At 37.3% G+C, this 14203-nt stretch overlaps 1 protein-coding gene across 2 annotated transcripts in view; it reads left to right on the top strand.

Annotated features, from left to right (window-relative positions):
- LOC311590021 (uncharacterized protein) overlaps positions 1-14203 on the top strand; it is a 77462-nt gene that overhangs the window by 21865 nt on the left and 41394 nt on the right. For both annotated transcript variants that reach the window (XM_084768798.1, XM_084768799.1), the window contains exon 7: positions 8115-8145. In XM_084768798.1, coding sequence (XP_084624924.1) covers positions 8115-8145 — 31 coding nt within the window. The remainder of the gene's footprint in view (positions 1-8114; positions 8146-14203) is intronic.

The raw sequence follows: 14203 nt of genomic DNA, 5'->3' as shown, positions 1-14203 counted from the left end.
CCATGGGGATCTGATAGAATATAAGGTATTATTTCAATCTTTTTGTATCTGTTGAAGCATGCTTTGTGACCTACTATATGGTCAATTTTGAAGAAGGTTATGTGAGATGCTGAGAAGGTATAATCTTTTGTGTTTGGATGAAATGTTCTGTAGATATCTGTTAGATTCATTTGAATCATGACATTGGTTTGTGTCATTATTTGTCAGTTTAGTTTCTGTTTCATTGACCTATCATTAGGTGAAAGTGCCATGTTGAAGTGTGGGGATCAATTGTGGTTTAAGCTTTATTAATGTTTCTTTTACAAATGTGGGTGCCTGTATATTGGTGGCATAGATGTTCAGAATTGTGATGTCATCCTGGTTGAATTTTCTTTTAAAGAGTATGAAGTGTCCTCCCTCATCTCTTTGGATCAATTTTGGTTGGAAGTCTATTTTATTATATATTAGAATGGCTACACAAGCTTACGTCTTTTGTCCATTTTCTTTGAAGACTTATTTACAGCTTTTTACTTGAGGTAATGTCTACCAATGTGGCTGAGATGTGCTTCTTGAATGCAGAAGAGTGTTGGGTTTTGTTTATGAATCTATTTTATTAGTCTGTATATTTTTAAATTGTATGAGGTTTATTAAATGAGCATGGGGAGAGAAGGAATGGGGAGAGGAGTATCTCAGAAAGGGATAGAAACAGATGAAGAAAGAAGAGAGGGCATGAGAGAGAGAGAGAGAGAGAGAGAGAGAGAGAGAGAGAGAGAGACAGAGAGAGAGAGAGAGAGAGAGAGAGAGAGAGAGAGGGAGAGAGAGAGAGAGAGAGAGAGAGAGAGAGAGAGAGAGAGAGAGAGAGAGAGAGAGAGAGAGAGCAGGTACAGCCTGATAGGCTGTGCTGGGGCTTTGTAGACTCTGCCCATGACCACAGGGCTGTGGGGCTTTCTGTGGACTAGCCAGGTGGTCTGAAGTCAGATCCGACTGTTCTCCTGGGTTCTCCTCTGGGCTAGCAGATCCAGGTGCTGGTGTTTCACCAGCCACAGTTCAGTGCCATTTACAGAGTCTGAGATACAGAGCACAGAAGCAGCTCACTGGCGAGTGTGTGTCCAGTCTCTGGGGACTGGGCACTTGTGCTCCCTGGACCAGTTGGATGGCCTGAGACCAGATGCACCTGTGCTCTGCATCATGTATACACCTCTTATCTAGGGCTCTCCAGGTCTTGTGGACTGTAGCTCCGAGCCCAGTCTCCAGGCTGTGTCCTGCTGATCAAACACGGTGAGTGGTTGGTGCTGACATTTTGAATTGTGCCCCATAAATTTTGGTATGTTTTGCCATTCTTTTCATTTAGTTCTAGAAAATTCTTAATTTCTTTATTTCCTCCCTGAGCCAGTGGTTACTGAATAGAGAGCTTTTCAGTTACCGTGAGTTTTTAGGCTCTCTCTTATTTCTGTTGAAATTCTCTTATTATTTTTGAAATACAGCTTTAATCCATGGTGGTTGATAAGATGTAGGGGTTATTTCAGTTTTCTAGTATATGTTGAGACATGGTTTGTGTCTAAGCATATGGTCCATTTTGGAGAATGTTCTTTTAGGTGCTAAGAAGAAAGTATATATATATATATATATATATATATATATATATATATATATATATATATATATATATATATATATATATATATTGTTTGTTTGTTTTGGTAAAATGTTCTGTAAATATCTCTTAGGAATGTTTTATTTGCAGTGTGTGTTGGTTTCATTATTTCTCTGTTTGGTTTCTGTCTGGGTGACCTGTTGATTGGTGAGAATAGAGTGTTAACATCTCCCGATATTAACGTGTGTAGTTCAGTGTGTGATTTATGCTTTAGTAACGCTTCTTTTACAAATCTTGATGTATTCACATCCGGGGCATAGATAATCTATATGGAAAAGTCATGTTGGTGTATTTTTCTTTGATAATTATTAAGTATCCTTCACCATCTCTTTGATTAATTTTGCTTGAATGTCTATTTTGTTAGATATTAGAATATTTACTTCAGGTTTCTTCCTGTGTCCATTTGCTTCTAAAATCTATTTCCAACCCTTTACTTTGAGGTATTGTTTCTTTCTTGCTGAGGTAGGTTTCTTGCATGCAGTAGAATGATGGATCTTGATTTCACATCCATTCTGTTAGCTTGTGTCTTTTTATTAAGAATTGAGTCCACTGATGCTGAGAGATATTAGTGACCAATGATTGTTAGTTAATTCCTGTTATTTTGATTCTATTGAGATTAATGTGTTTGTGTGTGCTTCCTGTTTATTTTTCTCTTGTGGAATTATTTATCTCCCGTGTTTTCTTGGACTCAGTTAACCACCTTCAGTTGGAGTTTCCCTTCGAGTATTCTCTGTAGAGCTGTATTTGTGGATAGATGGTTTTTAAATTTGCTTTTGTCTTAGAGTATCTTGATTTCTCCATGTATGGTGATTGAGAGTGTTTCTGGGTATAGTAGAACAGGTTGGCATCTCTTCTCTCTTAGAGGCTGTGGACATCTTTCCGAGCCCTTGTTGCTTTTAGAGTCTTTGTTGAGAGGTCAGGTGAAATTCTGAAAGTTATGCCTTATTAATTTACTTCATATTTTACCCATGTGGTTTTAATATTCTTTCATTTTTGTACATATTATGTTTTGATTATATGTGGTTGGAGGACTTTCTTTTCTTGTTCAATCTAATTGATGCTCTGTATTCTTCTTCAATGTTTACAGGCATATCTTTCTTTAGGTTGGAGAAATTTTCTTCTATTATTTTTTTTGAAAATATTATTTAGGCCTTTGAACTAGGGATCTTCTGGTTCATCTCTTGCTATTATTTGTAGTATACCAAATATCCTGAATATTTTGTGTTAGAGTCTTTTTATATTTGACATTTTCTTTGGTGCATCAATTTCTCTTATTGTATCTTCTATGCCTGACAATTTCTCTTCCATCTCTTGTTCTCTTGATGACAACTGTGTCTGCAGTTTCTGTTTTTTATCTAGGTTTTCTGTCTCCAAGTTTCCTCAGTTTGTATTTTCTTCATTGCTTCTATACCCATTTTCAGGTCTTGAACCATTTTATTCACTTCCATCAGTTGTTTGCTTGAGTTTTCCTCTGTTTCTTCAAAGGATTTATTCATTTCTTCCTTAAAGGCCCCTATCATTTTGATTAAGATTGGATTTTTTTCTTTTTATTTAATTTATTAAGAATACACCCAGATTGCTGTCCCCTCACTTTAATCTTCCCATTCCCACCCTCTTTCCCTCTTTCACCTTATTCCACTTCCTTAGACCTCTGACACACCATATGACTACAGCCCATCAGATCTCATCCAGAAAGCCTGCTTCCCCTTCTGTGTGGCATTGGACCTTCCCCATCAAGGGGAAATGATCAAAGACAGAACTTAGAGGATAAGATTGGATTTATGGTCATGTTCTTATGTTTCAGATGTGTTAGGATATCCTGGTCTTGTAGTATGATAGCTGGATTCTGGTAGTGCCATATTGCATTGGCTTTTATTGATTGTGCTCTTATGCTGGTTTTAGCCATCTTGTTGTTTCTGGTATTGGAAGTCCCCCCATAATGCAGGCAGAATATTGGACCAGAAAATGGAACACTGGGGAGCTTCATATGGTTTGCATCTGTTGGGAGTGTTTTAGGGTGACCAGGAGGCAGCAGACACAGGGTATGGGTGGAATCTTACCTGGTGGTCCCTGATGGCATCAAGTCTCTTGAAATGCAGGTCCAACTGTGGTCTAGAGATGGAATACCCAGAGAACATGGTGTAGATCACCACTGCTGGGCTTTTCCAAGGGGAACCAGCCAGCAGGGTGCTGGGTGTGTGTGTAGGGGGGTATAACCTGTCTGTCCCAGGTGGTAGCATGGCTCCAGGTATGCAGGCTAAGCTGTGGGCTTGGAATAGGGATCATAGGGTATGGGGTGGGTCACAGCACTGCTAAGTGAGCTGGGATGACAAAGCAGGCTGTCTGATCTAGTTATAGCAGGCCTCCTGGAATGCAGGGTGTCCTGGAGGCCCCTAATAGCCACAGGCCTCTGTCTGACCTATGGTGCAGCAGGCCTGCAGGGATGCAGGCTGAGATGTAGCCTCAGAATTGGCTGTACAGGTGATGGGATGGGGCTCATCAATGCTGGGTTGACAGGACTATGAAGCAGCCTGTTCCAGGTGGGCCTCAAGGGATACAAACTGAGATGGTGGTCCCTGATGGCTGCAGGATTCTTGGAATTCATGTTGGATTGTGTTCTGGGAGATGTAGCTCACAGGGGACAGGGTGTAGGTCACCACTACTCATTTTGTCCTATGGGACCCAGCAAGTGTGATGCTGGGATATGAGGTGTATTCCTTGTCTATCCTTGGAGGCAGCAGACCTCTGGAGATGCAGGCTAAAGTGTGGGCTAGGAATGGGGTGCACAGTGGATGGGTAAGGACTCACCTCTTCTGGGTTTGCCAGGAGGACAAAGCAGGCTAGGATTGTGGGGAAAGTGGCCTCACCTGGTAGTCCCTAATGTCCATGGGCCTCTGAGAATGCATGTAGGGCTCTGGTCTGGGAGATGGTGCATGCAGGGTTCAGAGTGTATCTCACCACTGCTGGGCTTGTCCAGGGGGATCCAACAGGCACAATACGAGGGTTCCATGGCTCACCTGTTTATCCCAGGTGAAATAAGGCCTCCACAGATGCAAGTTGAGCTGTGGGCCAGAAATCTTTCTTGACATTTTTTAAGAGATTTATTAATTTTGTCTAATTTTTAATTATTTCTTCCATTTCTTTAATTTTTTTTTAAAATTTCATCTTTTAAGGACTTCTATCATCTTCATATAGTTGATTAGGAGATCATTTTCTTGTTCTTCAGCTGTGCTGGAATATTCAGTGCTTGTTGCAGTGGGATGCCTGGGATATGATGGAAACATAATTCCATATGTGTTGTTGATTATTTTCTTATACTGATGTTTATGCATCTGGGTTTGGAGTGATTATAGGTGTAAGTAGTGATTTCTGGGTTTGTTTTTGTTGGATGGATGCTTTGTTCCTTGGGTTCTTTTTCCTCTCTCATCCTCCTGCTAGAGCAACCTGTGGTTGAGTAAAAAAGGGCCTCTGCCAGAGTTTGGGCCAGGACTTCTCATGGCCTCTGATATAAAAGTGGGTTACTGCCCAATTTGGGGGTTGGAGTTCTGAAAGTATTTGTGGCCACTGATATGGCTTGGAGTTCTATGAGGTCCATGATCATTGGCTGGCTTCTGGTGGTCTAGGAGGCTTCTTTCTGGTTTCCAAGGAGCTGGTCTGGTCTCTGGGGTCCAGCATGCTGGCCTGGTGTCTGGTGGAGTAAGGAGCTACTGCGTGTCCTGTGGCCCAGAGTATGGTGAAGAAGAGGAGAGGGTAGATTGAAGTTATGCTGAATGAGCATGGTTGTGAAGGCGTGATTTCCTCCTAAAAATTTTGTTATATTTATTCTTCTCTTCAGTTAAAAGAATCATATTTTATATTCTGTTAAGAGTTTTTCATTTGATATGGTTTTAGGCTGTTTGTACCATGGCAAATTTTTCTTTCTCCTTCATCTATGGAAGATGTTTTGACTGGGCACAGTAATATTGGTTGGCATGTATGGTCTTTTAGGTATTTGAAAAACCTTGCTTCAGACTCTTGTAGCTTTCAGAACTTCATTAAAGAAATCAGCTATTATTTTGATAAGTTTTATTTTTCCACATGACCTGAGTTTTTTCTTCCCTTGTGGTATTCCATATTTTTCTTTTCCTGTATACTTAGTAGCTTAATTATCTTATACTTTCGGATCTCTTTTCTGATATTTTCTCATTGAGGTTCTGTTTATTTCTTGTATCTATACACACATATCTTTCCTTCAGTAAAGTTTTTCTTCTGTATTCTTGCTAAATATTTTGTCATGGTATTGACCTAGAATTTTTCTCCCTCATCTTATGCATACTCAAAGATCGGTTCTTTGATAGTGTCTCAAATTCCCTGCTGTTCCTTTACTTTGCTCTTTTATTCATACTATTTGCTAACTTGATCCAGCTCTTCTACTTTTTCTTTACATTTGATATTTATTTTTGCTTGATTCTTTATATTGTTAACACTTTCTTTTGAGTTGAATTGTGACATTAAATTGTTCAACTTTATCTTAATTTCAGCCACCGAGTTATACCTAGTCCTTTGGGTATGGATATGGATCCAATGGGAAATGGTAGGGTTTATAGAAGTGGAAAATAGTAACTTACTCAACAAAAGTGCTTCACAAATGTAAAATAATTGTATTTTTGGATCCAAACACTGCAGTTTAATCATATTCACACGTATAGTGGTAAGAAATGTTTGCTTACACACCAATCACTTCTTTCTCTACTATATGGTAGTGGGAAGATCCCTATTTGTATGATTATAAATTAATATATTTATCTATGTTGTATTGAACCCAAAGTTTCAGGCTTCAGGGGAAGATGCTTTACTCATCTCCTACTCCACTGGCCCAATTTTCCTTTTCCTTTTTGTTTATGAGCAAAAATAAGGAAAATATTTTCCATGTCATAGAATTTCTATTTCTTCAGATATCTGATTCATAATAAGGGTGGAGAAATATGGCATCATGTTTTATGACACAGCTGTAACTAGATCTTCCTGTTCTTTGTTGCAAAATAGAGTCAAGCACTGAAAGACAATCTATAAAGGACACACTTTTCAAAGCTGAATTTTAGTTTTACATATTTTACATGCACAATAATAGTCAAAATGTGAATATTATAAAAGAAGCAAAATGATCCTCTTTTTTGAGGGAAAAAAGTGAATCCAGTCTACTCATGCCTAAGTTAAGTTCTGTTTTTTGTTGTGATCAATATCCATAGGGTTAAGCATTAAATGTAATGTCACACAGACACCAAGAGAATACTTAAACATCACTCCAAATCCAATTTTATCTTTTATCTGATTTTCCAATCCAGACATTCTGCCACTTGGACACATTCTTAGTCTTCATTTTCCATGGAAAGAAACTTTCTCAAGAGTAGTATCAATAGGGCCTCACTATGAGTTGTTTGTCTTTCTTTCTTTCTTTCTTTCTTTCTTTCTTTCTTTCTTTCTTTCTTTCTTGTTTTTGGTATTTTGAGACAGAGTTTCTCTGTCTAGCCTTGGCTGTTCTAGACTCACTCTGTAGATAGACCAGGCTGGCCTCAAACTCACAGAGATCAGTCTGCCTTTGCTTCCCCAAGGCCTGGGATTACAGTCATATGCCACTGTGCCTGGCTGTCTTTCATGTTTTATATAAAATGAAAACTAGTTTTCTATCCCAATAGAAAGAAATTTAATGAGTTATTAAGTGACATGTGCACATAACTTCATATGCATCCATAATTTTATACAAATTCATTCTCTATAGCAATTTTCCCTGACCTTGCCCTCAGAGGTCATACTTTTAAACTTCTTACATGAGAAATATTTGGAATATTTATGTTTTTACCAGGTGTTATTTGCAAGAGTCACAACAACAGCAATATATAGCATAATGCTTATAGTTAAGAATTGGAATTACAGCCAGAATTAAATGTCAGGGGGCACGGACAGCATTAATTTCACCTCAGCTCTCTTTTCTGATACCTTGCAAGTCCTTACATAAAATATTTTCCAGATCTGTTGCCATCATTTCAGGGATGGAAAGGTACAATGTTCATTGCCTCAGATTCTCTGATATGTTGATTCATCATTACCTGAACAAATTCAGTGGTGTATCTGGAGAAGCTTTGTTGTGTCATAACAAAATATTTATATTGATCCTAGCACCACTATTCCAGACAAATTACTCTCTTTGCTAGTTATTTATGATAGGTACTGATTCTGATAATAGTATCATTTTTCATCAGTCTGATATTTCAATTGGGATTATGGTCACTGTATATGCCCACTTAATGTTAGGTATCAAATGTTGACAATTTCTTTCATTCTTTTCTTCAATAAATTCAAAGAAGGTAAGTTTTTTGATGCCTTAATTATTTCCCAGTAGCATAGTTATTATTTAACATAGAAGCTTCATTATGTGTAATTTTTATAATTTGTTGACTAATTTCTTCTACTGAAATATGTTTTACCATTGCTTAAATCACAGGAAATCAACATGAAGACCTCTATTCACCAGGGTAGGATTTTAGAGTTTTAAAATGTATGTTAATTTATTATTTAAACCAGGGATATGTTGCTGTTATTTTCATTATTGCTATTGTTGTTGTTGTTGTTATTATTATTATTATTATTACTATTTGTTTTTTAGATATAGAAATTCTCTTTGTGTTGCCCAACTCTCCTGGAATTCACTCTGTAGATCAGCCTGGTCTGGGATTTAGAGATCTACCTGCCACTGCCTCTCGAGTTCTGGGATTTAATTTGCATGTGCCACCACCACTACCACATGACATAAATCCTACCGTTTATTCAGTGTTCTATCCTGCAGTGGATTCCATGTGGTTCATTTAATGTACATTAAGTGTTATTAAGATCATACATTTTAAGCATTTATATCATTGTCACTAATTGTCTTACTAGTATAGCACCCTTCATCTGAATATTTTTTATTAATTCCATGATCTTATAGTTAACAACTAGTCATCTCATGACTTAAATTTCAGCCTGTGTATTCTCATGGTTCCCTGAATCCATTGAAATGGTCCAGTATGTAAACTATGCCTTAGAGTTTTCCCGAAAGACCTACTGATAGCCTGACAGTTTATTTTAATCTTATGGTAATTGTCATTAGTCAATATATAACTACATTGTATGACTATAGAAGAATGGAGAGCCAACACTAACTTAACTGCGTCCATAGAGCCATAAATTTGAAGTGAACAAGATGGAAGAAGTCTTAACATTGTTTTAATACAGTTGTAGTGCATGCACACACACACCATGTTATATTTACCAAATTAGAGGACAACACTAATTTATTTTGGGTTTGTTTTCTCTTAAAAGTCCTGGCATGCCAGACTACAGGAAAAAAACTTTTTTATCAATTCTTTTTCTCCATGACATTAGGTTTCTTGTAATTTTTACTGTACCTTATAATTTTTCAGGATTCTTTATAGGTAGTATATTTTTCATCTGTTGTGTATTCTAGGTTTTAGAATCTCAGATTAAAAAATTGAGTTTTCAAGGAATCTAAAATGACTAATAAAACATCCTGAGAAAGGCAACTAGATTCAACATCATAGGCAAATGGTTGTTGTGATGGAGCACCTGAAGCTACAGGGCAATATTATGTGGATGTATAATGTAAATGGCCCAATTTAGATTTGCATGTGTTCCTTACCTAGAAGGCTAGTTATTTTCCTTGTTAAACAGTATTTGGTTAAATGTCTCAATAGAATAGGGGGGTGCTTCAAGTGTTCCAACTGAAGTAGGACAAGTATGATGTTAAAAAGCTGGACCAATGGTGGATGATTAGAAAGCCTTTATCAGCAAGAGTGCAATTTGAAAAGGAACATCATGGCATTCAATAGGACCAAGAGTTTGGCCTTATGATGAGTTCTAAAAAGACAATGAAGTCAATTATATAGGACACAGGACGTTGAAAGCCATCTAGAACTGGATAGTAAAATAGGGTTGAAAGTAATTTGTAAAATGCATTGACTTTGTGCTTAATTGTAAGAAATGGCAAATATCCAGGTTTCTGTAGAAACTTGCTTGAGCCATAGTGTTTATAAAAAACAGGAATCCTGTATCACAGTGGGTAGGATAGAGAATGTACCAAGGACTGGAAGAACTGAAGGAAATATGTATGTGAGACCATGGGTCATAGCTCCCTTTCCTGTGTATCATTTCCCAGGTCTTATCTATTCTTTAGAGATTGGCATGGAAGACAACATACTCATTAAAAGTAGTAATATGCCTAGGTCTAGGGTGTCTCTTTCTGACCCTCTATTTACCTTCTTTGCCTGAAGCAGGGGGCTATTTGCTACTCAAGTCCTTTGAGCCTATATGTTCAGGAATCTGTACCTTCATGGGATGGATATTTAAAAGCTGGAGAGTGTAATTGAACACTGCAGAAGAGTGAACAAGTAATGATATCCTATAGAAGGAAGACATTGAGAATACAGAGGGGTATATAGGCAAAAGTTCATGGGATCTTCATTTGCAGAATTCTCTCTTATTGACTGAGCACGTACGAAGGTTTTTTAGTGCTTGGAAGTTTTTAAATAAACATGACCCAATTAGGAAGCATTACTTTAAACCGTTTGTGTTTTTTTAAATTCTTTTTAAAATTAATTTATTGATATTACATCTCGATTGTTAGCTTTTCCCCTGTTTCCTCCCATTCTTCTCTCCCTCCCACTTCCCCCCTTCTCCCCTCCCCTATGTCTGTGATTGAGGGAGACCTCCTTCCCCTATATATGCTCTTAGGATATCGACTCTCTTCTTGGTAACTTGCTATTCCTCCTCTGAGTACCGTCAGGCCTCCCCATCCAGGGGACATGGTCAGAAAAGGGGCACCAGAGTTCGTGTGAGAGTCAGATCTCTCCACTCAACGGTGGAGAATATCATATTCATCGGCTAGGTCTTGGTATGGGTTCAAAGTTTACTGTTTGTATTCTCCTTGGCTGGTGCCTTAGTTTGAGGAGGACCCCAGGACCCAGATCTGCCTGTCATAAAGTTCTTCTTGTAGGTTTCCAGGACCCTATGTGTCCTATTATTTCCCCATTCTTCCATGCTACTCTTGCCTAAAGTCTCAATAGGATGTCCTCTCCTCTGACCCACTTTCTTGGTAAGAAAGTTTTTCATGGGACGTATCCCTTGGACTAGTGTTTTGATATAAGTGAGTATATACCGTTTGTCTCTTTTTGCTTCTGGGTGAACTCACTCATTATGATAATTTCTAGGTCAATCCATTTGTCCACAAATTTCGGGAATTCCTTGTTTTTAATAGCTGAGTAGTATTCCATAGTGTAAATGTACCACAGTTTCTTAGTCCATTCTTCTACTGAGCGACACTTAGGCTGTTTTAATTACTGTTGCTGTTTTAATTACTGTTGCTCTGTAGTACAACTTGAGATCAGGTATGGAAATTGCTGCAGAGGATCTTTTATTTTATAGGATTGTTTTTGCTATTCTGGGTTTTTTATTTCTCCATATGAATTTGAGAATTGATCTTTCAATATCTTTAAAATACTTTGTAGGTATTTTGATAGGGATTGCATTGAATCTGTAAATTGCTTTTGGTAAGATGGCCATTTTTACTATGTTGATTCTCCCGATCCATGAACAAGGTAAATTCTTCCATCTTCTGATGTCATCTTCAATCTCTTTTTTTCAGAGGTTTGAAGTTTTTTCTAATAAGTCCTTCACTTGCTTGGTTAGAGTTACTCCTAGATATTTTATATTGTTTGTGGCTATCATGAAGGGAGTAGTTTTCCTAATTTCTTCCTCTGCCTGTTTGTCATTTGTATACAGGAAAGCTACTGACTTTTTTGAGTTTATTTTGTATCCTGCCAATTTGCTGAAGGTGTTTATCAGCTGTAGGAGTTCCCTGGTGGAAATTTGGGGGTCACTTATATACACTATCATATCATCTGCAAATAAGGATAATCTGACTTCTTCCTTTTCCATTTGGATCCCCTTGATCTCCTTGTGATGTCTTATTGCTCTGGCTAGAACTTCAAGAACTATATTGAAGAGATATGGGTACAGAGGGCAGCCTTGTCTGGTTCCTGATTTTAGAGGGATTTCCTTGAGTATCTCTCCATTTAATATAATGTTGGCTGTTGGTTTGCTGTACATAGCCTTTATTATGTTTTGATAAGTGCCTTGTATTCCCGATCTCTCCAGAACTTTAAACATAAATGGGTGTTGGATTTTTGTCAAATGCTTTTTCTGCATCTAAAGAGATGTTCATGTGGTTTTTATCTTTCAGTTTGTTTATATGATGGATTTCTGTATGTTAAACCATCCCTGCATGCCTGGAATGAATCCTACCTGGTCATGGTGAATAATGTCTTTGATATGCTGTTGTATTCACTTTGATAATATTTTGTTGAGTATTTTTGCATCAATGTTCATAAGAGAAATTTGTCTGAAATTCTCTTTTTTTGTTGGGTCTTTGTGAGGTTTAGGTATCAATGTGACTGTGGCCTCAGAAGGAATTTGGTAATATTCCGTCCATTTCTATCTTTTGGAATAGCTTGAATAATGTCGGTATTACCTCCTTTTTGAAGGTCTGGTAGAATTCTGTGCTGAAGCCATCTGGCCCTGGGCTTTTTTTGGTTGGGAGACTATCAATGGTTGCTTCTATTTCTATAGGCAAAATAGGGCTATTTAATTTGTTTATCTGGTCTTTGTTCAATTTTGGTAAATGGAATCTGTCGAGAAATTTGTCCATTTCCCTTAAATTTTCAAATTTTGTGACATAAATGCCTTTGAAGTAGGTTCTTACGATTCTTTGTATTTCTTCAGTGTCTGTTGTTATGTCTCCCTTTTCATTTCTGATTTTGTTAATTTGGATAGTGTTTCTCTGTCTTTTAGTTAGATTGGCTAACGGTTTGTCTATCTTGTTAATTTTCTCAAAGAACCAGCTCTTGGATTTGTTGATTCTTTGGATTGTTCTCTTTGTTTCTAATTTATTGATTTCAGCCCTGAGTTTGATTATTTCTAGGTGTCTACTCTTCTTGGGTGTTTCTGCTTCTTTTTATTCTAGGGCTTCCAGATGTGTTGTTAGGTTGTTTATGTGGGATGATTCCATTTTCTTTTTAAAGGCACTTAGTGCTATGAATTTTCCTCTTAGCACTGCTTTCAATGTGTCCCACAAATTTGGGTATGTTGTTCCATCATTTTCACTGAATTTCAGGAAGTCTTTTATTTCTTCCCTTATTTCTTTTATGACCCATGTGTCATTAAATAGAAAGTTGTTTAGTTTCCATGTATTAGTATGCTTTTTGTTATTTCTGTTGTTGTTGAAGTCCAGCCTTAGACCATGGTCATCTGGTAAAATACAAGGTATTATTTCAATCTTCTTGTATCTGTTGAGGTTTGCTTCGTGACCAACTATGTGATCAATTTTAGAGAACGTTCCATGGGGTGCTGAGAAAAAGGTATACTCCTTTGTGTTTGAGTGGAAAGTTCTGTAGATATCTGTTAGATCCATTTGATTCATGACATTGGTTAAAGAGGTTATTTCCTGGCTTAATTTTTGAACAAAGACCTATCCTTCAGTGAAAGTGGGGTATTGAAGTCTCCCACTATTAATGTGTGGGTAAAGATGAGTGGGGCAAGCTTTGTTAATAACTCTTTTACAAATGTGGGAGCCCTTGTATTCAGAGCATAGATGTTCAAAATCATGATGTCTTCTTGGTTGACTTTACCTTTGACGAGTACAAAGTGTCCATCCTCATCTCTTTGGATTAATTTTGGTTGAAAGTCTATTTTATTAGATATTAGAATGGCTACCCCAGCTTGTTTCTTGTGACCATTTGCTTGGAATATTTTTCCCCAACCTTTTACTCTGAGGCAATGTCTGTCTTTGTGGTTGAGATATGTTTCTTTAATGCAGAAGAATGCTGGGTCGTGTTTATGCATCCACTCCATTAGTCTGTGTCTTTTTATTGGAGAATTGAGACCATTGACGTTGTGAGATATTAATGACCAGTGATTAGTAAGTCTTTTCATTTTTGGTATTTGTAAGTCAAGATTTTGTGAGATTGTGGTTTTGCAATGGTATAGTTACCTATTTCCTATGTAGTTTTAGTTGTAGTTTGACCAGTTAGGATGGAGTTTTCCTTCTAGTAACTTCTGTAAAGTCGGGTTTGTGACTAGGTACTTTTTGAATTTGTTTTTTTTTTCATGGAATATCTTGTCTTCTTTGTTAATGGTTATTGATAATTTTGCTGGATATAGTAGTCTTGCCTGGTATCTGTGTTCTCTTAGGGTTTGCAGAACCTCTGTCCAGGCCCTTCTTGCTTTCATGGTCTCTGCTGAGAAGTCAGGAGTAATTCTGATAGGTTTGCCTTCATATGTTACTCAGCCTTTTTCTTTTGCCGCTTTTAATATTCTTTCCTTGTTCTGTATATTTTGTGTTGTTATTATTATTTGGCGGGAAGATTTTCTTTTCAAGTCTATTCTATTTGGTGTTCTGTAGGCCTCTTGTATGCTTGTATGCATCTTCTTCTTCAAATTGGGGAAAATTTCTTCTATTATTCGGTTAAAGATATTTTCTGG

The sequence above is a fragment of the Acomys minous genome (assembly GCF_964271855.1).
Source record: "Acomys minous genome assembly, chromosome: 2".
Taxonomy (NCBI): Eukaryota; Metazoa; Chordata; class Mammalia; order Rodentia; family Muridae; genus Acomys; species Acomys minous.
The sequence above is the reverse complement of the archived record's forward strand: the minus strand, read 5'-3'. Positions and strand labels throughout refer to the sequence as shown.